At 47.2% G+C, this 22,433-nt stretch overlaps 1 protein-coding gene and 1 long non-coding RNA gene across 9 annotated transcripts in view; one reads left to right on the top strand and one right to left on the bottom strand.

Annotated features, from left to right (window-relative positions):
• CUNH3orf67 (chromosome unknown C3orf67 homolog) overlaps window positions 1–20,150 on the top strand; it is a 120,297-nt gene extending 100,147 nt beyond the window's left edge. For 4 of the 8 annotated variants that reach the window (XM_006019626.2, XM_014517986.2, XM_025199005.1 and 1 more), the window contains 2 exons: window positions 14,185–14,276; window positions 19,736–20,150. In XM_006019626.2, coding sequence (XP_006019688.2) covers window positions 14,185–14,276; window positions 19,736–19,848 — 205 coding nt within the window. In that variant the 3' untranslated portion in view covers window positions 19,849–20,150. Of the gene's footprint in view, window positions 1–1,509; window positions 2,630–4,093; window positions 4,249–4,564; window positions 4,817–14,184; window positions 14,277–19,735 lie in introns of all 8 variants that reach the window. The other 4 variants (XR_003093065.1, XR_003093063.1, XR_003093064.1 and 1 more) reach the window with 4 other exon arrangements.
• The window catches only part of LOC112549583, a 231,558-nt gene that overhangs the window by 86,980 nt on the left and 122,145 nt on the right, over window positions 1–22,433 (bottom strand). Inside the window, exon 3 of the long non-coding RNA XR_003093067.1 lies at window positions 8,026–8,140. This is a non-coding gene — a long non-coding RNA (uncharacterized LOC112549583). The remainder of the gene's footprint in view (window positions 1–8,025; window positions 8,141–22,433) is intronic.

The raw sequence follows: 22,433 nt of genomic DNA on the forward strand, positions 1-22,433 counted from the left end.
GGGAACATCTGTTCACCAGAGCGCCCCAAGGGATGACGTGGTCAAACGGTTACATACTCCTCCAAGACCGTTTCAGGCTGGACATAAGGAAGAACTTCTTTCCTGTCCGAGCCCCCAAGGTCTGGAACAGCCTGCCACCGGAGGTGGTTCAAGCGCCCACATTGAACACCTTCAAGAGAAATTTGGATGTTTATCTTGCTGGGATCCTACGACCCCTGCTGACTTCCTGCCCCTGGGCGGGGGGCTGGACTCGATGATCTTCCGAGTCCCTTCCAGCCCAAATGTCCATGAAATCTATGAACAGAAAACACTTGCTGACTTGTACTTCTGTTCAAACCAAGGAGGCACCTCTGCTACCTGTTGAAGAAGTGTGGGTTAGGGGCTAAAGCACCTGGAGATCTAGGTTTCATTCCTGGTGTGCGCGTGTGTGTAGATAACTCATTTTAATTGAGGACCTAGGAAACAGACATAAAACTTAAGTCTCCGGGGCTGGTTAGTGAAATGGATTTAATATTCATAAGCTAGTCTGCCATCCTAAAAAAGAAGACACTTCTATGGCAAGCATTCATGTATTTATTTCAGTTACCTGACACTTCCGAAAACTGTATTACATATTGTCACGTATCACCTGCAGTTCTGATCATACAACCCCATTCAGGAGTTTATAACTTAGTATAAAAGTTAATTCTGGGTTTAACCATTTCCACGGTAAAGTAACTTGGAGGTGAATGAAGTCAGTCGATAAATATTCTGTTCTAGTGTCTAAAAGAAAGGGAGGAAATAAGAGAGGATAGTCTCTAACACATCTGTCAGTATATCTGTCAATTCCTCTTGTCCACCATTTGTGTTTAATGTACCTAAGCCGGCGTATGGTAGTTTCTCATTTTCTTTTACTAAAAGTTCCTGTCATGGAGTTCTCTTTTGAGTGCCTCATTTCTGAACACATCAGCGTTTGCCCCTATCACCCAGTCCGGGATCTACAAGGGCCACGTTTCCACAGGAAGGGTGCAGAGCTGCTATGCCTGAATTGCAGTTCAAGCACTCCTGTCCATCCCAGCCAGTTACAGCCACATAGACCTCTGCCTCACAGGCTCATGCTCTCAGATTGCACCTTTGGGAGATGCAGCAAAATTTAACTCCCTTGAAATTCAGTGCAGTAAAAAAGGATTTTCAATATCACATGTATTTGTACTCCAGCACATCTGCACCCTGTAGAAGTCATACAAAAAATGGTTCTCACCCACTTCTAAGCAAGGACTCGGTTGCAGAATACCTCAAGGTTAAAAACGCAAGCTAACAAATGAACTCAGCAAACAAAGCAGCACATTCATTTTTATGATTCATTACGAGAGCCAAGTCCTACAGCTTCATTACTTTTACAAAACAGACAACATTACATTATGAAGTATTATAAAACTACACTGCAGTTGTCACACGAAGGGAACAGGGATAATGCATCACAAAAGGCACGCTGCTCTTTCACGTTGCTTGTTCACTCATTTTACTCAGCCACAACGCACAGTCATTTGCCGTGGGTCATCTTGTCGTTAATCTGAATTAGAAAGGATCTGCTGCACTTGTCACAGAAAAGAAGTCGCACACAAGAGAAGTCGGTTATACAGAAAGCACCTTCTTGAAAACCGAGAAGTTTTGAGTGTGTTGGTCCAGCAGTTCTCGCACAAACCACGCGAGGGAGTCCTGGAGAAAAGTATGTGGCTTTCCATTGTCTGAGTCCGGGGACTTTCCTTTGCCCACTTCCTCCCCTGCTTTGGAAAGACTTGGGTACATCAGAGTTAGGCATCCCCAGCTGGACTATTTAAAATACCTTTCTTCTGCCCCCTCTTACGTGCCATGCCCATCCAAAATAACATCTCTACCTCAGAGAAATCCCTGGTGCCCCATTCATTGAAAAATATGTTTCAAAACCATCTACAGAGCTGAACTCTGACCTGCCCGTATTGGCACACGCCTTGTCCTTGATGATGGGCTGCACCCAGGATCCCTCGTGCCACTTCGGAAGTGTAGGGCTATTCCAGGCTGGACGTACTGCAAGACAGGCATCAACCGGAGCCCCCGCCGGGGCTGCCCATCCCTGCGCCAAGACTGGGCCGGCAGCTGGCACCCCAGGGCCCAACATGTAGAAAGTGTTCATGCATTTCGCTGTGGCACCGTCCAGATTGAAGCCCTTAGCAGGTGTGACCTCTTCCCTGCTCCTGCAGTATCTGCCTCCTCTCTCCCGGGCAGGCCCTCCCTGGGGTTGGGGTAACAGTTTCTCTGCGTCCCTCTATCACAACCCCAGTTCTTCAGCATTGTACCCGACATTTCACTCGTTCTCCCTTGCTGAAACCTCTTGACCAGTTTTCCCTCTCTCAGTTATTACTTAGCTCCATGAGGCAGTGGTGCGTCTATTTGGTCTCTCTGCGAGGCGATGTCACAGTAAAACACAGCTGTATTGTTCCAGTAACCGGCTACACTCTGAACAGCTGCTTTCTGTTACTTAGCCTTTCGTGTCGTGTGGCACCATAAGAGTGGAGGATGCTGTCGCTGCTCCCTGTCAGCACCGCGCCAGACCTGTGCCAGGTTGAGAGTACGGAGAGACCCGCACTTTCTGGGACGTGGTGAAGTCTGGGTATGTCTCTGGCGAGCTGTGACAGTGCTATTTACAGCTCGTGCACTCTTCGGCTACGTACAGATGTGGGGGAAAAACCAACAGTGCTTTACTTTCAGCTTGGCGCACCCAGAAGGGGACCTGCATCAGTTTGACCCGCCTTACCCAGCATCTGTGTAGCTCATGCACTTCCGCAGGGCTTTTTGGTACTCCTATCTAACAGCTGATTGAATCAGCATATTGATTCAGCTAGCTGGTTGAATCGGCTCTTACATAAAAGCGCCAAAAAGCCCTGCTGAAGCGCGTGAGCTATGCAGACACTGGGCGAGCCGAGTCAAACTGAAGTGATTTCTCTTCCAGTGAAGCACTGTTTTTGGGGGGTGTTTTCCACATCTGTCAGCACCCTTTCTTCATATATATCAGGCCAACGGTTTGCCGAAGCACAGGCCAGAGGTCTGCCTTCAGGACTTTTCAGAAACATGGCACAGCATGAAACCTCATGGCTGTCGTATGCAAAACCCCAAGAAGCAGGTGTCAGCAGCTTCCCATCCAACTCGGAGAGGGAATACTGTACAATGTATTAGTAAAACAAGCATGTAATGCACGTGGAAATGTTATCAGTAGCATTTGTTACACTACCAATAACTTTTCAACCAAAACCGCTAGGCAGTAAATCGACTGGTTTTCTTCATGCAGACGTCCAGTCTTTATCACCATTAAATATTTAAATTTAAATGCAAAGTTTCAACATGATCTGTATACCTCAGTACACACGCACGCATACATTCCTCTCCAGTCATGAATAAAGTATGTAGTATTCATTGTCTGGACTCTTCCGAGCACCAAGAAGGAGATGGCAGCATCTCGGTTCTTCTTCAAAGACTCCCGAATCCTGTCAGCGAGCAGCCAGAGCCAGGGTCTCACCGGATTCAGCCCCCAGGTCAATAGTTGACTTGTCCTCACTTACTGACAAAACAGTCATCCAAAGCATACAGAGATCAGGGGCCACATAGAAAATATCCATTCCTCTGATCTTTGAGAGCAGGAGCTTTACGGAGCACTCTCTTTTCCCAGTCAGCCCAGCCTAGTCAGGTACAAATGTACAAGCCTGAGCTCTGCTCCTGACTGAGACTTAATGCCAGGTTGAGCATTTAGGTGATAGTGAATTGTAAGTGTGTGGACTGTGTGGTCTCAGATGGGTAGCCTTCCCTGCTAGGACCATAGTGGAGTCCACCGTGGCCCCAGCATTGTCCTAGCGAAGGCCTTTCTACTCTAGTAAGAGAAGCTGGAACAGCAGGCGAGCAGTGCTGACCCTGGCACCCAGCCCTTTCAGTCCTTTGGTGGCTGGCCCCTGAGCCCACAGGACAGCCTTCCACTCCTCTGGTGGTAACCTCCCATGCCCCTGCACTGGGGCACAGCCCTCAGGGTGGCAGGCGGTGGCCTTCCAGGGACTTGTCCCGCTGCAAGTGTCTTGTGTCCTTTCAGAAAGAGGTCCTGAGCATGCGTGGTTGGCCTCGTCTCCCTCCAGATGTTCCTGGGCCTTGCCTTGCCTTGCCAGCACTCAGCACACATGTAGAGACGTGGCATATTCCCGCTGAAATCATTCGTCTCCTTCTCCCACTGCCTTCGGGCAGACAAAGGTCAGGGCTGCAGCATAAACCGCAGGGCTCTGGTTCCTTGTGGCACTCTGGCCAAAGTAGGACCGCTGTCACCCCTGCCGCCTCCATGGGGCTTGCAGGGGAAGTCGGGATGTTGAGATTCCCCGGAGACAGGCACTTGCTCGCTTCCTCCCCGGGCTGTGGAGCTCGCGAGTCTGGGCTGGGGGAAGAGCCGAGCGCCCAGAGAACGTGACGGGGTCAGGGCCGGGATGCCACATTGCCACTGCCTAATGGGATCGGTCAGTCCTTTGTCACCTACAAGTTTCACTCTCCTATCATTTTTAATTTTTCCGTACAGCTTGTGCAGCAGACAGAAGTAAGTTTAGGCTGGAAATTGGAAGAGGATTTCTAATAGTCAGAGGAAGGAGCCTGGAACAGCTCTCCAGAAGGAGCAGCAAGAGCAAAACACAGGAGAAAATGAAAACCCTGCTAGCTTTGAGGTGGAACCTAGTCGTTTCTTTGCCTGGGTGGATGGGCAGGCTGCGGCTGTGCGATACCAGGGACCTGGACCCCAGTGACCCAGCGGGGCCCTTCCAGCCCTGTGTCCCGTGTAAGTTATGCATCTGCTCTGCTACACAAGATAAAAGTGTTCTTTGCTCTTCGCAGTTCCTTTGCAAGATAGCCTGTTATTGGAAAAACTTGCTCCAGCTAAAGAAAACTAAATTGAAAAAGCATAGGTTTTTCTATGTGGCACTGAATAAGTTTACAGCATCTTGGAATAGGATTTATTATATCAAACCAAAGCAGACAAGCATAATGAACATACTCAAAAGCAGGCAGTGTCTAGCACGTGTTCATTTTAAAGTATTCCTCTCACAGCCTCAGGAAAGTAATGTTAGCACAACTTTTAGCTGCTTTGATAATATTCACATTATTTTTTGTGCCACAGGGTCATACCTGCCCACTGATTTTTAAAATCCCCTGGCCCCCTTGTCATCATAAGCAAAGGGAAGCAGTCTGTAGCACAGGGCAGGAGAATGCAACTCCATAGAGAAGGCAGATGATGTTAACTGCCCAGGACGAGTTAGCTGCCACCTTCAGGTGTTTTATGAATCGATGGAGCATTGACATGTAATTCCTACAAGCAGTGGTTTGCCTATGTTCAGCTTTTTAGTTATTAAAAAAATCCAACAACCTATTTGATATTTCAGAAAAGTGTGGGCATTTGAGTCAGCAGGTGATGAGAGAGAACTGATACACTTCACAATCATCCAGCTGACTCAGATTAAATGCAGTTATGCAGCACTTTTGCCAAGTAACAGTTTTCTTTGCAAATTCTGAGCTTCAGTTTATGCAGCGGATAAACAAATGAATCAAAGTGAGCAAAGAGGAGAGGCACAAGAGTTTTAGCTAAACGGAGAACCTAAAGCATTGTTTTTCTCCAGTGGCATAATTTGTATTGCCAACAAACAAGTGAGCATCACCTTTACAATCTAGGCAGTGCGGCAGCATCACAATGAAGTGGAGGTTTAGCGTGTCAGTATGATTGCCGTGTCCTGCGCACAGAAGTAGGAGGGATGCTGCATGCATTTACCCGAGGAAACCTGGCCATCAAAGCATTTGGCCTGTTCATTAGTAAATAATCATTAACCTGCAAAGTTAGGTCTGAGCCCTGCCATTTTCAAGCGGACAGAGATGAATGGACACGTACTTTTCTTTTTAACAAACTACTAGAATATAGCTATTCCCCTCTGGTGCTGAGAGGGAAGCCTGTTAGCTTTAATGGGCCGGGTCCGCCGTGGTGCCGGCAGCGCCGCCGCGCCGTTCTGTTGGAGGGCGGCAGGTCGACAGCGTCCGAGGCGCTGACTCAACGGGTGGAATTCGTCTCTGTTTTACTCTGTCTCATTTGACACCCAGAGAAAGCAAAGGAAAGATTTTGAATAGGAGGAGGGTCAGGTCAGGGGTCTGTGCACACCAGTGGTGATATCTTCCTTAATTATTAACAATTAAAAATTAAATCTTTGGGCTTCAAAAAAAGTGTCTTTGCTCTCGTTAGGAGTACGGCAGGGTTGGTTGGCTGCGCTTGCTGAAGCGGTGTGGAGCAGGGAAAGACGGGAGCAAGAGCTTGTAGCATTTTGTAAATAAGCCTGTGATTTTTCTAAGTCTCAGTGCTAGCAAAAAAAAGAAAGTTCCAGTAAGGCTTACAGTAAATGAAGATATTATGTATTAGGGATGGAATGAATCTGTCACTTTGACGGATTGTGAGGCAAAGAACAGATTAACAGATTACTCATAGTCAGAATGCAGCTCACTGTGAAAAATGTGCAGGAAATGATAAGTGTTGGTTTGTGCTGATTTAATGATATTTTAAAACTACAATAACACCCTAAGAGAGTAATATAATGTAGCTCATGCCTTGCATTTTTTAATCATCAACATATTGCTGGTTTGACCTTAACATAATTTTGATATTCCCTTTAAAATATAACATTCAAACTATACAAACTGATATTGCAATATGAAATACTTAGTCATACAGAGATAAATATTTTTCTATTTAAGCTTTCTATTAAAATTTGCACTTGAAAATCACTTTTTTCCTGATTTGTGTGTATAAGTTACTCGGTATTCTTGTAGGTAATGTATCTTATTATTCTTCAGCACATTCACCAAGTTTTCCATCAAAGAAATGTTTTCTGACCTGGAGCTGAGTAGAACTGAACAGTTATGTGAATTAGGACCTTATTTATGAACCGCTATTGAATTTTTCATGGTGTTCTGGCATTTATATAAGAGACTGTGGGAACGCACCAAGAGCAGAACTGTTGGAAGTGTTTTTCCAGCTGTGGCAATGGATGGCCTAAGATGTGGCAGTAGCTGGCTGCTGCATTGTTCTGGACGTCACTGTTGCTGGGAGCTGAAGTTTTCCTTCAGGGTTTTCTGCCCCCCTTGCAGAGCTGAGATGAAGTTACGTCCATAATACAAGCATCTTTTTGGATTCTTTGTTGTTAATGGACTTCAGGACTCCTAGATAGTCTGTCAAACGAGTACTACTGGCCTCGTTTTGTTGGGATAGTTGCCATAAAACAGATGATTTCTCCAGCTGCATGCCCATCATATATTACAAAGTAAAGCCCCAATCATCCCAACAGTTAGGTGTCCTCAACCTTATCCTTGGCAAGAGTTAGACTGAAGTCAGAAGGACGGCATGTGTGCATAGGGCTTAGTATTTGTGAGAGTAGAGCATGCGGTGCTGATTCGATAAGCATTGACCATGCAAAATCTCTACAGTTTTTAAGCAATGTTAGGTCACCTTGTATTGAACTGTATACGGTACTGAGTTAATCACTGGTAGGTTCTTGTAGATATAACGAATGCACAAGCCAGTAAAAAAAAATCTCGTTCTCCACCATACCTGAACTAAACACTGCAGGCTTCATTCGGCCACCCTAATTCTCAGTAATAAGTGCCTTTTAAATTAATGGGACGAGTCATGGAACAAGGTATTAGGTACTCGCTGCAACGATGGGTGGCAGAATTTTGGCCTGTTCGGTTCCAGATATATTTAATACAGCAGAATCATGGCACGGACCACGTTCTCTACTGCCACAGACAAGCGAGAGAGAAAACTAGCTCCTTTTCCCCCTCTAGAATGCTTTTCTAGCCTTGGCTCACAACCTGCCCTGCTTTGGCCTTACTTAAGTTTTTGGTGGCAGAAAGATTCAAAGTTGGCCGGCCCTTCCCTTCTGTTTGTAAACCACATGTCAACCCGTCCTCTTCTGTTGTTCATGAATCATAACAGAATCGTTATTCACTTACGTTTCAGTTTCCCCGTTGTTCACGACTCTGGTGTTCTCTCCAAGTACGCGCTGGTCATTGTGACTGGTTGTGTGATACCGACGATGCTCCCTCTGCTCCCTGACTGGCAAACTGCCTGTGGGCACAGAAGGATAGTCAACAGCAGATAATGAACAAAACACTTCCTAGACCATCGGGCATAAAACACGCATAAAAGTGTTCAGGTCAATATTTTTACAAAGTGATACGATTGCCCGAATACTCAAAGATCAAATACAATCCAAAAAGCAAGAGTAGAGCAAATGCACCGTCTTCAGTTACAAAGGTGGCTATAAATCTTTGACTAATTCTGGTTTCGTTTCCTCCCATTGTAAAATCAGTTTATCAAGCAAATTAAGAAAGATTTGAAGGATGGGCCCACACTGCTCTGGGATTTGTTATTGCTGTCGATAGGGCTGAGTCAGAATTGTCAGTGGAAAAGGCTTTGTTTCAGTATTAGTTAATACAGTACCAGCCAGGTTTCCTAAACACATTTCATGATAGGCACAATTTGCTGCAAAAAATAAGTTTCAGTATATATCAGTCACTTCCCAGACATGTAAAACAGATTTTTTTAAACCAAACAATGATGGCAGAAGAACTTGAGATGATAAGTAAAAGTGTTGAGACTTACTGTGCTGCACCCTGAGCAAGTTACAGATTCATTTAGCATTTCAGCGCCAAAGGGAGTGGTGAACCTAGCTTTGAATATGTAGGAAAACGACCCATTTTGGATCTTGCCACAGTGTGATGCAGGGGGTGGTCATTCCTTCAGGTATCCCGAGTCACGCCTACCCCGTTGCAAGAATGTCACAGACTGGGAACCGGTTCGCCTTTGTCCCTGGACAGAAGTGTCTGCGCGTGCACACCTAGGGGCTCGCTGGAGAAGTGTCACCTTTGAGGGCTGACACTACTCCCAAAACAGCACCAGGGGCTGGTTGAGCATCCAGACCATCAAGGCTTCCAGTGCTGGATTTTCCCCAGGATCCCACTCAAGGAGGAGGAAGACCCAGACTGTCTGGTTGCCAAGAAAAAGGAAGAGGTCATAGCCCACAGTTGCAGTTTCTGCTCCCCTTTCTCAAAAGAAAAAGAAAGAAGTTGGGTTGAGAAGCTGCAGAGATCTTGGAGGATCCAGAGCACCCTCCCCTGTGGCCACCTCAAGCAGAGGGCCACACAGCCCCCCACTCGCGCCCACCACAAATCAACCTGCAAACCCCAGAGCGCAGCGCTGGTGAGGCCCCAGCTGGAGTACTGCCCCCGGGTGTGGGCGCCGCACTTCAAGAAGGATGTGGAGAAGCTTGAAAGAGTCCAACGAAGGGTCGCACGTATGATTAGAGGTCTGGAAGACAGGCCGTGTGAGGAGAGGCTGAAGGACATGGGATTGTTCAGCCTGGAGGAGAGAAGACTTAGTGGGGACTTGGTGGCAGCCTATGAGTATATAAGAGGTATTATCAGGGCCTAAGAGGACATCTGTTCACCAGGGCACCCCAGGGGCAGGCAAGGACTAACGGACATAAACTGCTACAAGATCACTTCAGACTGGACATAAGGAAAAACTTCTTTATGGTTCATGTGTCCAGAGTGTGGAACAAACTCCCCCCGAGGTGGTACATCACCTACCCTGAAGATCCTCAAAAGACAACTGGACGCGCACCTTGGGGGTCATCCGACCCCAGCAGGCTTTTCTTTCCTGCCGAAGAGCAGTGGGGCTGGACCTGATGATCTCGTGAGGTCCCTTCCAGCCCCAACTTCTACGAATCTAAAATTGACAAGCCCCTTTCCAGTGCAAGGGCTGAAAAGCCCCTGGAGCAGCCAGCCACACAGGAACCATAAGCAGGGGCCATGTGCCTCCGCTCCCAGCACCCGGCAACCCTTTCACTCCCACCACCCACCCCAAACAAGGCTGGGATGCCGCCACCCAGTGTCCGAGGCAGGGAAGGCAAGCTGAGAACGAAAGCTTTGCTTCCCTAGTCATGCCGGCTGTGGTCTGTTGTTGGCACGGCCGAGTCCTGGCTGCTCCAGGGCAGCCCCTCGCCCTCCATGCGTTTGGGAGGGGAAAGGGAGGTGAGGAGCAGCGCAGGCTGGCATACCTGGACGAGTGCCCAGACGCTGGGTGTGAAATGCTGCCTGTCCCCACGTAACGCTGAACCAGCTTGCAGGGTAGTGGATTTTCCTGGTGTGCTCTGGAGACAGCCCAGGAAGCTTGACCTGCACCCCAAGACTCTCGGGGTTAGACGTGTATGCGGGGCGCTGTAAACGTTGCGTCTGTCCGCACCCTCAATGTCAAACGCTGCGCTGCTTAGCATTCCACTTTGCTCTCAGGAAAGCCGTGGCTGGGGCTTTGCATGTTGATTGTATTGATTACAGCTTGAGGCCCTGATAGCATAAACAGAGAGTGTGTCTAATTAATCACAAGGCTTGATTAGTTTTTCTGTATTGAGGAGATAAACTGGCTTCTTGGAAAAGTTCACCCCCAGAAGAGTCTTTCTTCAGTCACTGCAGAAGGAAGGGTAAATTGGACACGCAGTCCACAGTCCACACTGCTCAGCAGGCCAGCCCCCACTCCTCTTCATGCGGGGCTCTATTTTCATCTAAAAGATCCCAGAACAGGGTTTTATGAGAAGTGTAACTCGCTCATGCTGTCTCACGAAGGAAGCACATATGCCATTTGAGATGCTTCCTTGAAAGCCGAGCCTCCAGAGGCTGCAAATTTCATGTGTGTCTAACGCCTGTCTTGGCTGCTAGAGGAAAGCATCTGTCAGCATTTCCATTATAAACCCACTTCTCAGAGGTTTATCAGTCAACTGCAAATCTTTCTCTCTGTTGAAACTTGGCAGACAGTGTTTCTGCACAGGTTAAGATTTGTGTTTTGGAAAAGGTTGGTGTGGTCACTTTACTGTCCGCACGTGGCTGCACTGTTGCTGGACAGGTTTTCATCATGCACTTCACTAAAAGGCTTTAACTTTAGCCATAACATTTGGTCAGCAATGAGTCCATAATATTGAATTGCAATTAAGTTAAGCGTAAACTAACGAGGATTAAATCCTGGCCCCACAGTAGGACAAAGACTCGAGGACTTTGGCTGGATGCAGCAAAGCAGAAGTCTAAATACCAGCAGCTGACGCGATTTTAAACGTGACCTCGCTTTGCCCAACTGGTACTCTTCGAAACGAGGGCCGCTCAGAGCCAAGCGGACAGAGGCTCTGCTCAGAGCACGCGCGTGTGCAGGGGCTGAGCGATAGCACGGCCTAGCTGTGGTGCTGGTCCTCCTGCAGCGAAGGCGTACACAAGAGCATTTTAAACATCCCGTTCTGCAAATGCCGAAGTGATGGGAAGTTTGCTAAGTAGCTTTCTCTGGATGCCTGAAGGATTTGCCGAATTTCTACGCCAGCTGTTCTGCTTCCCAAGGAAGGCAGAGACTCGTTTTCCATGTTGGCTGCAAAAGAGCAGGTGCGTGTCCTCCAGACTGTGTGTACACACCAGCAGCAGATGATGTGGGAGCAATAGCATGTGCTCCAGCAGCAGAACAGCAACAGACAGAAGGAAAGCGCAAGGCCTGTTGTAGCAGCCACGCCGCCTGACTCAGCTCTGCCAGGCTCCCGTCAGGGAAGAGCCCTCCAGTGCGCGCGTGAGGTCAGCGTGCCTTCGCAGAAATCCCAGCAAGCACCAGTGCTCTCTTACCCTGGCCTGGATCATGGCCCAGCCTGGCAGCATGAAGCAGTGAAAAGTCAGTCAGTTCAGCCAGCTTTGAGGATTAGAGAAGTCCTGGTGTGATAGAAAGCCGCGCTGACTGCTCTCACACCTTCTACTTCTGGCCCGTGGCTCAGGGATGTGACCAGGCTGTCCTCGTTTCCAGGTGCTGAAACGGCCGTGGAACTGCTGTTTCGTGCCACGGATCTGTCCAGGTCCCTGCCAGCCGCAGCATCGGGCAAGCATAAAGCACTGGGTTACAGTCCCTTTCCATGGTTTTGCACTGAGCACAGCCTGGGCCGACCTAAGAGAAGACGTCTCTGAATGTACGAGCGTGCAGGTACTATGATTTGCGCTGCAGCGCAGTCGAGGGACTTCACGGTGTGAAGTACTGACGTGGCACACAACGAAAGGATCGTTTGGACCCTGCCGAGGTTAGGATCTAACCCACTGATTCTGAACCAGGGCGGGCGGCAGATCCTTTCAAGGGTGCCATGCAGTGATTCACAGGATAAACCCAGAGATTTGCAGTAGGAATCCGTCGGGTTAAAAGCACCTGGACCTGCTGTGGTCTTCTGAGTTCTCTGCAACAGGATAATTGCTCTGGTATTTTTGTGCGATCAAAAACAAGTGAAAACTAAGAGCTGGCAGCCCCGGGGGGTGCCTCGAGCCTATCCAGGGATGCTTTGAGTCTAAAAAGGTTGAAAACCACTTGTCTAACTATTGTGCAGTTTTCCCTCGTGCTTCAGGGCAGTCTCGTGGACACTGAGATATGAAGCTTGCATTGCTTTTGTATTCGGGGGGGACATGGTTTGCATTACCACTGTCCTTGGTGGAGCGGTTTCTCCATCTTCCTTCCCTTCCCCTCATCACATCACATTCATTTGCTGTGTCCTGGAAATGATGTGGAAAGTGGGGGGAAGGAGTCCTCCCTGAAGTTTTATTGTTGGAAGAGACTCTCTGGGCCGAGTCCTTTTCCACCTCTGTTGTCCCCGTGTCTTACGTGCGATGCTGTTTCATCCTGCCAGAGTCCTGAAGAACCGTTTGCACGTCTGCTTTTAATGGGCGGTCCGCTTACGATTAAGTGAGGAGGAGAAGGGAGTTCTACCCGGGTTCTGTGTCAGTGGGTTTTCAGGGACTCGGGGAGGCAGACTTGGGCCGTGGGTGGAAGGCTAGATGCCCAAGAGGTGGAATAGGATCTGGCCAGAGGAAGGGGAGGATGGGCAGGGCAGGGGGACCTGGTTTCCCAAAGTGCTGAGCCCCCACAAATACCACAGGTAACTGGGAGAGGCTCAGCACCATTGAAAGTTGAGTTGAAATGCATGTGTGCAAGTTTACTTTTTCTAGCAGGCTGTTTTGTAGTCTAACGTAAACCTGAACTTTGTTGCCATCCAGGCTATTTCAGGCTGCTGTAATTAGGGAAACTAAATAAAATGTTATCAGAAAATTCCACATTAGCATGAAAGTCCCTGACAAACCTTTGTAGATTTCTTTTAATGTATTGGGATGAAATTCTAGTGCATATCATGCTAATTGTGCTTATTTTATTATCAGGTTTGATTTGATAGCTGCCATTAGCAGACGAATCTATAGCAAAATACACTGTACATCAAAAGAACCATTTTAAAGCAAAAACGTTTGTGGGGTTTGGGTCAGATATTTTTAGTTATTATCAAATGCATTATTTTCTTGAAAGAAAATGTTGTGAGCTCCAGCGCTGGCTGAAGAGAAGCATGTAGACGTCTATGTGGGAAAGGCTGCTTCTTGTAGTGCATTTACCCAGGAAAGTTCAGCTCATAAGCAGCCTCTGGCTTTCAGTAAGCTCCTGCCGTTACCCAAAGTTACCAGATCAGAAATCAGAAAGCTTAGTATTCCTCATCCTTCGCCCTGAGCACACAAAATGTGACGCTGCCTCTTACTGAAACATGAGAGATTAAACTGTTTCATCAGCATTGGATTTCTCCCCAGCTGGGCCAGACTGAATGGTGAAATGTTGGTGCTTCTGTGTCGTTCTGTTACTGGTGCCGTGTCCACGTAGGAGCGCTTGACTGACACTGGAGCCCAGTGCGGACACTGCTGCCTTTTGCAGGAGTGCAGTACAGCCCCGACGCCACCTGCAAAACGGGCTCTCCTGGCAAGAGCGCAGTGTCATTGTCCCCTTTGGAGCCCCGAGTGCCACCACGGTGCTGCCAGCCTAGCGCAGACCTGGCCGGAGGTACTGGCCTTCAGCTTGAGCAGAGCAGGAAGTGCTACCAAGAGAGCCCTAACGATTAACTTCCTGCTCTGCTCAAGCTGAAGGTCCATGTTAGCAAACACGCAGCGTATAGTTTGCCCCCATTTTACACCCTGGCTTCATTCTCTTCTTATGAAACGGTTTGAAACAAATTGAGAAACTGGAGGGGAGCAGAGGGCTTTGTTCGAATGACTGACATTTGGATTCCTGTTTTTCAGAGACTGGCTAAACGTGTTCAGCCCGCCCATCATCCCGCCGAGCCAGCAGCTAGCTGGGCACACCAACCCGCCTGCAAGTCTAGGCGCTCCAGGTAGGAATTTCTAAAGCGCAGGTGACTCGGGGTAGCCCTGCAGTCTGTGACCGGGGGAGAGCTCTCTAGAAGCCTGTCGTCATACAGCAGCGTGGGGTTTGCCCTCACTAGAAATGCCCCGTGCTGGGTTTGGAGGGGTAGCGAGAGCCCACGGGGGGGTACACACCGTTTACTTGAGCAGTTATTCCCACCCAGAACCGCTCCACCTACTTGAAAGGTCTTGGGCTGAAACTCATTCAAAAGGGACCGCTTGCAAGTCCGCATCAGTCAGGAGTGTGGGTCAAACCCGACACGGAAGCTCGGCATTACTCGTGAGCACCGGTAAAGGCCATTGAGTCACCACCTTAATCAGGTGCCAGCACCCAGGATGTCAAGTCTGAGAGCCGTCAAAAATGGAACGGAAGCAAATACCGCCCCGCAAAGGTCCTTTTCCCTTATCTGCTGCCCTAGGGAGTAAAGCAGGTTCCTGCATTTTTCTTCAGGTGCAGAGAATTTCTTGTGAGAGCTCATAAATCTCAGCTGTGTATTTGGGCCGCCCAAGGGATGAAGATGTCTCAGTGATTTACTGTCTGAACTAGATTATGCCCCTCAAATTGGGAATGCTTTCAGAGGGGTACATTTGTAATTGCTTATGACAGCAGAATAGGACTTTGCTGTCAAGAGAGGACCTTGTTTTGAAGAATCGAATAATACGTTATGTTAAGCGTCCTAAGTAAGGCTAAGAGAATGGGACAGTAATCCTTGAGTTAAAGGCACGCTGAACACACATTTCCGATAGGTGCTGGAGAAGGTTCTTGGAGCTAGTATTGTGGAACACAATTTACTGCGGACATCCAGCATTTCCATAAGGTTAAGCACTGAATAAGCCTGCTAAATCGCGGCTTTCTCCCATTCAAGCAAGACTCTGATCAGCATAATCTGCGATGCGGTCATAAACTAATTTGGCGTTGGTGGTGAACTCTTTTATGAGACACATTGATAGTATCACTGTAGGAAACGGAGGACCCCTGTTCGCTGTAGCAACCGTGGCTTTTTTGTTTTCCTCTTTCCAGGGGGGGGACCCTAAATTCTGGCTGAAGTTGTACCTGTCGCCTCATTGAGGCAGCTCAAATAATCCCCTTCCAAGCATGCTGGCAGCCACATGTGCCTGCTGAGCTCACTGGGCAGCATGAGTCCCTTCGCCATGGGAGCTGGAATATGCAAGGGAGAGTGACCGAGCAGCCCCATGACTCGCGCTGCTCAGACAGGGACACCGCTGGGCTGCCTGTCCTCCCTGTAAGAGGGCGATGGTCAGCTCAGCGGCCCTGCATGGAGGAGTGGACGCAGGTGCCCTGGAGAGCTCGCTGGGAAAGGAAGGAGTTCTTGGACCAACTTTGTCCCAGCTCCACTGAGCCCCAGCCGTTCACCTGCAGACCTAGGGATGTGGTGACGCAGGCAAGACCGACCGTCTGTGTGTTTTAGTCAAACACAAGTTGTTGGGTGCGGTGAAATTTAAGAGCCTGTGATAAGTGGCATTAAACTAGGCAACCTAGCCTGGTTTCCTGTAAAACACACGTGCTGCAGAACGCCCGCACTAACCTCAACTCTGGGAACCTTGACACAGAGCCTTGCGCAGCCAAATTAGGGATTTGACCTGGAAGTAGCAACTGGGTACCTGGCTGTACTTCTTGTAGAACATCTTTCATGCAGAAAGGTCTTATTTTGTTAGAAACCCATGTTAGACAGCGCATGCCATGAGCTGCTCTCTTCAATCCGTTATTTCCAGTCAGCACCTAGGCCACCGCAGAAGTGCTCACAGTGCGCGGCCTGCCAGATCCCAACAAAAGCCAGGCATTCTGCTAAATGCCTGGTCGCAAGGACATGGGAAAGGAAAGGAAAGGTCAAAAGAGCCCGTGGCAAAAGCCCGGTGCGTTGGTACTTCGTTCAGAAACAGAATCACTGCAGGAGCTGGAGGAATCCCTGCTTCTCCGGCTGCATTTTGCTCCTGATGTCACATTAGAAATTTAGTTCTGCTATACAGGCACTCCTCACTTAACGACCGAGTTCCGTTCCTGCAACTAGGTCATTAAGCGAATTGGTTGATAAGCAAGGAGCCGCCCCTTGATACCGCGTGCCTTGGCTTGAGACGCCGCGCTGCCGTTTCAAAGACCAAAGTGCTCGCACTTACGACCAGTTCTCGCTGGTCGGTCGTTAAACAGGTAGGTCGTTAAGTGAGGAGTACCTGTATTTGGAAGCTATACAAATAGCAACTGCCAGACTTCAATAACTTCTGGCTCTTAAATCACGAGCGCTCAGGTGCCACAAGATAACACAATCATATTATCAGTAATGAAAACCTTTAATTATGTATAACCCTCAGAAAATATCCTTGTCGTTTTAACCTTATCTCAAAAGAAAATGGTGCATATAATTTTATTGCTCCTGCTAATAAAAGATTTGGAAGATATCATTTATTTTGGGCTTTGCTCAGGGAAATGTAGAAGTGCACATTTTCCAGGACTACCATTGCACTTGAGCTTTCAGTTTCTTTCTTCACATTTGTTTCTTTAGAAAAGTAGTTTTCCGTTAGGCAATGCAAAGTAGACTTGTGAGTCAGAAGTGTTGCACTGAGGTCACCGAGAGCAAAATTTGGGACAGTGTATTGGATAACTTCTAAAATAGTTTATCTCCTTTGGGTATTGATGTTTCACATGCATTATCTCCCTCTTTCTCTCTCTCCCTCTCTCTCAAACTCTTTGGAATTGGCCCGTTTTTGTATCATTACTACTTGTCTTAACTGCTTATAAGACAGGACTCTTCAGGACTGTGAAGCTAGAGAGTTTTTTCCTTAGGCTACCAGTATTGACAGTCTTTATATGCTAACTTTGGAGCACATAATCACAGTATCGATTTTGAGCACCTTGGTTCAATGTTCAAGGGTCAGATTGGAGAAAATATTAATGATGTTCTTTTGAATTTGCATCTCCACTGACACTGATTGCCTCGGAGAACTGGCCCCTGCTTCCAGGTCAGATATGACCCAGACCCCCTGTATTGATCCCTTGGCCGTGAGCAGTGTTCAGGCACTAAACTCTGGGACACAGCGGATACGTCGGGGGATGTGTTTATACCCGTGCACTAACGCACTGACAAATGCCAGTACATCTCCTTTTTGGTGCTCAGCATTTCTGCTGATTAAATTGAGACAGTTTCCTCCTGACTACGTTATTAACACTACTCAGAGAACCAAAACTGAAATGAAAAGGTATGTGTTTCGTTCTCTGGGCATCTGACACACTAGCCGTTCTTCCTCCTTTCCTGGCCTCCAGATAATGTACCCTGTATTTCCTTGTGTGATCCCAGCTGTAAATAGATGGAGGGCTGGGAAACTGCTGCTGTTAGCATAACAGGCCATTACTTATTATGAGGTAGCAGAGCATACACGCCACTTGGGTTTGTATTAGTGCTCTGAGAAAGAGATAAACATTTATGATGAAATGCAAGATACAGATTGCATTCAACTGTGAATTATTTCCTATCAAAAAGTTATACATTGTATAACTTACGTTGAGCTTGTATAAAAGACAGGATTGAAAAAAGAGCTTGGCAGTATGAGGCGCCTGTAGTACATATCCATCTTCAGCTCTAGCAGTATACTTGTGCTAGAGGCTAAGAATTAGTTTCTGTACCCAAGAAACATTCTCGCAGTTTACATAATGCTCAAAACACTACATTTAAAATGATTTATTAGCTGACAGCATCTAATTTCCGCGTTGGTGCAGCACACCCTCCTATATCCCTTACCTATAATGTCTGTTTGGCTGGAAATCTGACCCGCTGGCATTAAAATCTTGTACACCAGGATTAATTTGCAAACTGGCTTTCAGGAAATAGAAATATTGCATTGTCTGAAAGCAGCAGAAATCGTGTATGAAGCAGGAATTCCTCTGTGCCTAGCATTTCAATATTTACTTACAGCAGACCTGCGGTGGGCTGGTTGCCTTGCTGCCACCTTTGCTGCCCTGAAAGAAGTCCTTGATGACACACACTAATAAGCACAAGTTTTTCTTCAGTGTTTCTAACTTGGAAAGACTGGAGACCCAGGAAGGATGTGGCGAGCATCCACTCGCCTTTTAAACTGCGTTTTGTCCCTCACGAATCTTTTTTAGCATTGCTAGGCTCAGAACTGACATGGTTTCCTTTCAGGGGCACGAAGAGTTGCTAGGGGCTCCCGTACGGCGTCTGATTCTGTTCTCTCGTAGAGATGTGGGTCCCTCTTGCAGCCGAATGGAGTCCAAAGATCTCCAGATTTGCCCTGAAGCCTTGCTTTTGGGTTTCAGGGGCTCGCACTGATACCATCTTGCCACCGTGACCAAAATGTGATGAAACTATAATATCTTTAAGCAATTGCTGCCATGATATCAAGACACTAGGAAGTCATTATAGTTCCATGTGTAGAAGCCAATTTTCAATTACATTTCTTGAATGTTTTACAATCTGTTGTATATTTTTAGTTGCTACACTGCCTCACTGTACTTAAGGACGACTTACAAAATCATGGATTTGTTTAAAATGTAAGCCATTTCTGGTTTCGAGTCAGCAGACTGCATGTGGCGCAGGATCTAAACGATTATTTATGGTGCTCTATAAGTAAAATATTTACCAGAATAATACCTGTCTGCTTACCAGCCCTGTCACATTTGGGCTAAGTCTGTTCACCAATTTTCAGCGGGATCCAGCATGAAAAGGGCTCAGAGTTAGAGGAGAAACACCAGTGTGAACTCTTCTATCGCAGCAATATTGGCATGGCTGTAAGTGTTAGATTTTGATGCAGATTTTGATGCAGAATTTCCTCACCCAATTCTCTAAAGCCAGTCAGTGAAACAGAAGTAGTTAAGCATCTTCCATATATGTAGTACATTTGTAATGTATAATAATAGAAAACCTATAAAACCTCAATGAAAAGTTAGCAAGCTTGAAAGTAAATGATGTGAGACCAGCACAGCAAGGCTGAACTCTTTGGATCAAGGCCTTTTGTTTTATGTTTGATTTTCTGATTCTTCCACCTGGAACATTTTGATAGTGTGCAGTTTCATTCTTACAGCTTTTAAAAGGCAATTGACTGCATTTTTATGTGCATGCAAAATACGTTATTATTTAAGCAACTGATTGGGAAAGATCTCCATTAGGAGTACTTTGACCAGGTATCAACAGGATTATTTTTTGGTTAGTTCTAGTAGATGATTCCAGCAAGTGTGGTGTTATGCAGTGTTTGGACAAGCCCTGAATGATGTATCTTAGACTTTGAATGAAAGCATAAATTCACACGGACTTGGAGGGTAACCATTTGAAGGGTTTGCACAGAAGTCAGAAGAATGACACCTTTGGGGAGCGTCACATGTGACAGATAGATAGGCGTCTCCTTGGCACTTTGTGAGCAACGGAGCAGTAATTTACTCTCTTTTTCCCCCTTCACACAGGTGAAGATGACTTCAGTGCTGAAGATGATGAGGAAGTCTTGACTCTTCAATACGATCCATGTCTGAACTGTTATTTTGATCCAAAAACTGGGAAATACTATGAACTGGCGTAGCCAGGGTGCACTACGGAGGGCGTTCCTCTGTTGAAAGAGACTTGCATGTTCAGTTCTCTGTGAAGTACTGACCACATCTAACATTTTTGTGTCATTTCAGCATTTGAATTGACAAGCAGTTTGCAAACGGAGCGTATTGTTTTGTGACTACTACCCTATTGTTGTAGTTTTGTACTCAGTTATGTTGCAGTGAGCAATCACATAACGCACCAGCTCCTGGGGCTCCGACACTGCCTCTGATGCTGGTTTATTTTATATTTGGTATTAAGGACTGTATGTGAATAAATTCCATTTTTGCAGCATTGGTCTGTAAATTATGGCTTGATACAAACAAACTATATTTTTTCACTCCTTGTTTAATGGATATTTGTTTTAATCGATTCCCTAGCATCTGATCTTTATTCTTCAAGAAATACAGCGTGATGCTCCAAGACGTGCTCTGCGAGTGCTCTCTCCTTCCTCGTCAAAAAAGGCAAGATTTTCCTTCCTCTGCAAGAAAGTTTCTCTACTAAGTAAATGCTGTTACCATATATATCAGTGCTTCTGAGAGACCTTAACCACCTAGTTGGGGGTAGTCCTGCTTTGAGCGGGGGGCTGGACCAGAGCTCCCGATGGCGCGGTGATCCTTGGTGTTGGTGCCGACAGTTTCATAGAAAACGGGATCTTGAGAAGTGAAAGCAGCCGTGCGCAGCGTTCGCGGGTCGGATGTACTCAGGCTGCGCGCTCACGCACAGGTATTTTAATTGCTGGGTCCCAGTAAAAGGCAGTCTCTGACTGGACCCATTTTTATGTTCTTGTATCACTTCGTGATCAAGTCAAGCCGAGGGGGAAATAGCCCATACCTTTTCCTCTTGTAGATGCCGTCCTCCTGTTCATCAGAAAGAAGCCTGTTGTTGTAGGGGATTTGTCCATGGTTCACATGCTCCTAAATCAAGGCAAACATCTGAAGCATAGTAAAATATTGGAAGGCAGGTGACTGCCGATGTTTTGTGCAAAGCACCTTTGACGCTTGACTCGGGCCAGATCCTGGCCACCCCGCGCTTGCAGATCGACGTGGGCTCTGCCAGCAGAATCGCGTGCACTGTAACCTTACAGGATTAGCTTGCCCTTCGGTACCTGGGTAGCTTTGTTATTCAAGCCCATCTTGAAGGCATCTCAAGAACATCGAGCATCTGGGGGAGAGGCATTTTACAAGTTCATTTCTTCAAATGTAATGAGGAAGCCCCTTTTAAAATTGTCAAGCTTCCTTCCGAGTGAGTCCCCTTGCAGGTGTTACGGTTTTGGCTAAAGAGCACAGATTCTGGTAATTAGCATTTATTCAAGAGCAAACCCTGAGCTGCTCACAAAGCCTTTATTCAGGCAAGGCAGCTTAGGTGGCCTTTAGTTTCGCCTGAGTGAGGAACGCAAGATTCGGCGCTCACCGCGCTAGCCGTTCCCGTCTTAAAACGTCTCCAAGCATTTGAGACTGTGTTTGACAGAGTAGACACACCTGTCTGCTGCCACTTTCAAACAAGATGAGTACAGATGCAGCAGTTAGACCTGAGCTGTCATTCAGATGCCAGGACAGGGCCTCGCGTGAGCACTGCCTGGTTACTGCACTCCTCGGGTCACCCGGCAGAAGACATGAAAGATGTCAGACCCTGGCCAGGCCTTTATCAGGGCATCCTTCAACTGGTGCTTTCAGCAGTGCATTCGTGGCTTAACTTTGCCTTACTCCTTTTTCCTGGGGAGCCTTCTAGACAATGTTAAACAAGACGACAGACATACTGGTATGTGAACAAACCTTTTTTCCCCGCTAAAAAAAGCACAGGTTTGGAGAGACAGAAATTGGAGCTCGTTTAATGGTGCACCTCTGGGTGCCACATTATTCAAATAACTTCATACTTCTCCAGAAAAGGTTAAAGGGAATGTGTTACTCACAGGAAAAGTGAGCTACAGGCATTTCTACTGACACTGTCCTAACCCTCTGCTTATTATACACAGCGCTCTGCCACAGCAGTTATCTGCGGGATGATGGCTCTGAATTTCTGTTCAGAATAATGCGTTCAAATGTCACAGAATTAGTCCAGGTGATAACTGGCAAGCGGTTTAAAATGATAGGTCTCTGAATTGTTTGTAATTATGGCTCCCAGTTAATGCATATTCTGGAATCAAGTGAAAAATGTGTTTGCTAATAGCAGTTTGGCATAAGATCAGATTGTGCTTCCTCGTGCAGTTGGCTTCCTTGGCAGACACGTGCGTCCCCCGCACGCTGTTGTGATCGTGGGTGCCAGTGGTATCCGCACGCTGCACTTACAGACCTCGTGCACTGCCGGGCAGACACTTTCCCTTTTCGTGCTAGTCCCATGGCCAATTCAAAAGGTTGCTTGACATGATAGTTTGCCCTTTAAGGCTCATCTCCTACGCTATGAAAAATCAGGCCGATCCACAATGTGCTGTCGTGGTTTTTGGAACTGGACAGTTTCTATTCCCCGTTACTGCCCCGGGTCTCCCCATCTCAGAGGTGCGGTCTGCTGTTGCAGGGCAGCGCTGAGTCCACACTGCCTCCTGGTTCCTGGGTGTCTTTGAACGGTGACTTCCTTGGA

This window comes from Alligator sinensis, unplaced genomic scaffold, assembly GCF_000455745.1.
Source record: "Alligator sinensis unplaced genomic scaffold, ASM45574v1 scaffold469_1, whole genome shotgun sequence".
NCBI lineage: Eukaryota > Metazoa > Chordata > Crocodylia > Alligatoridae > Alligator > Alligator sinensis.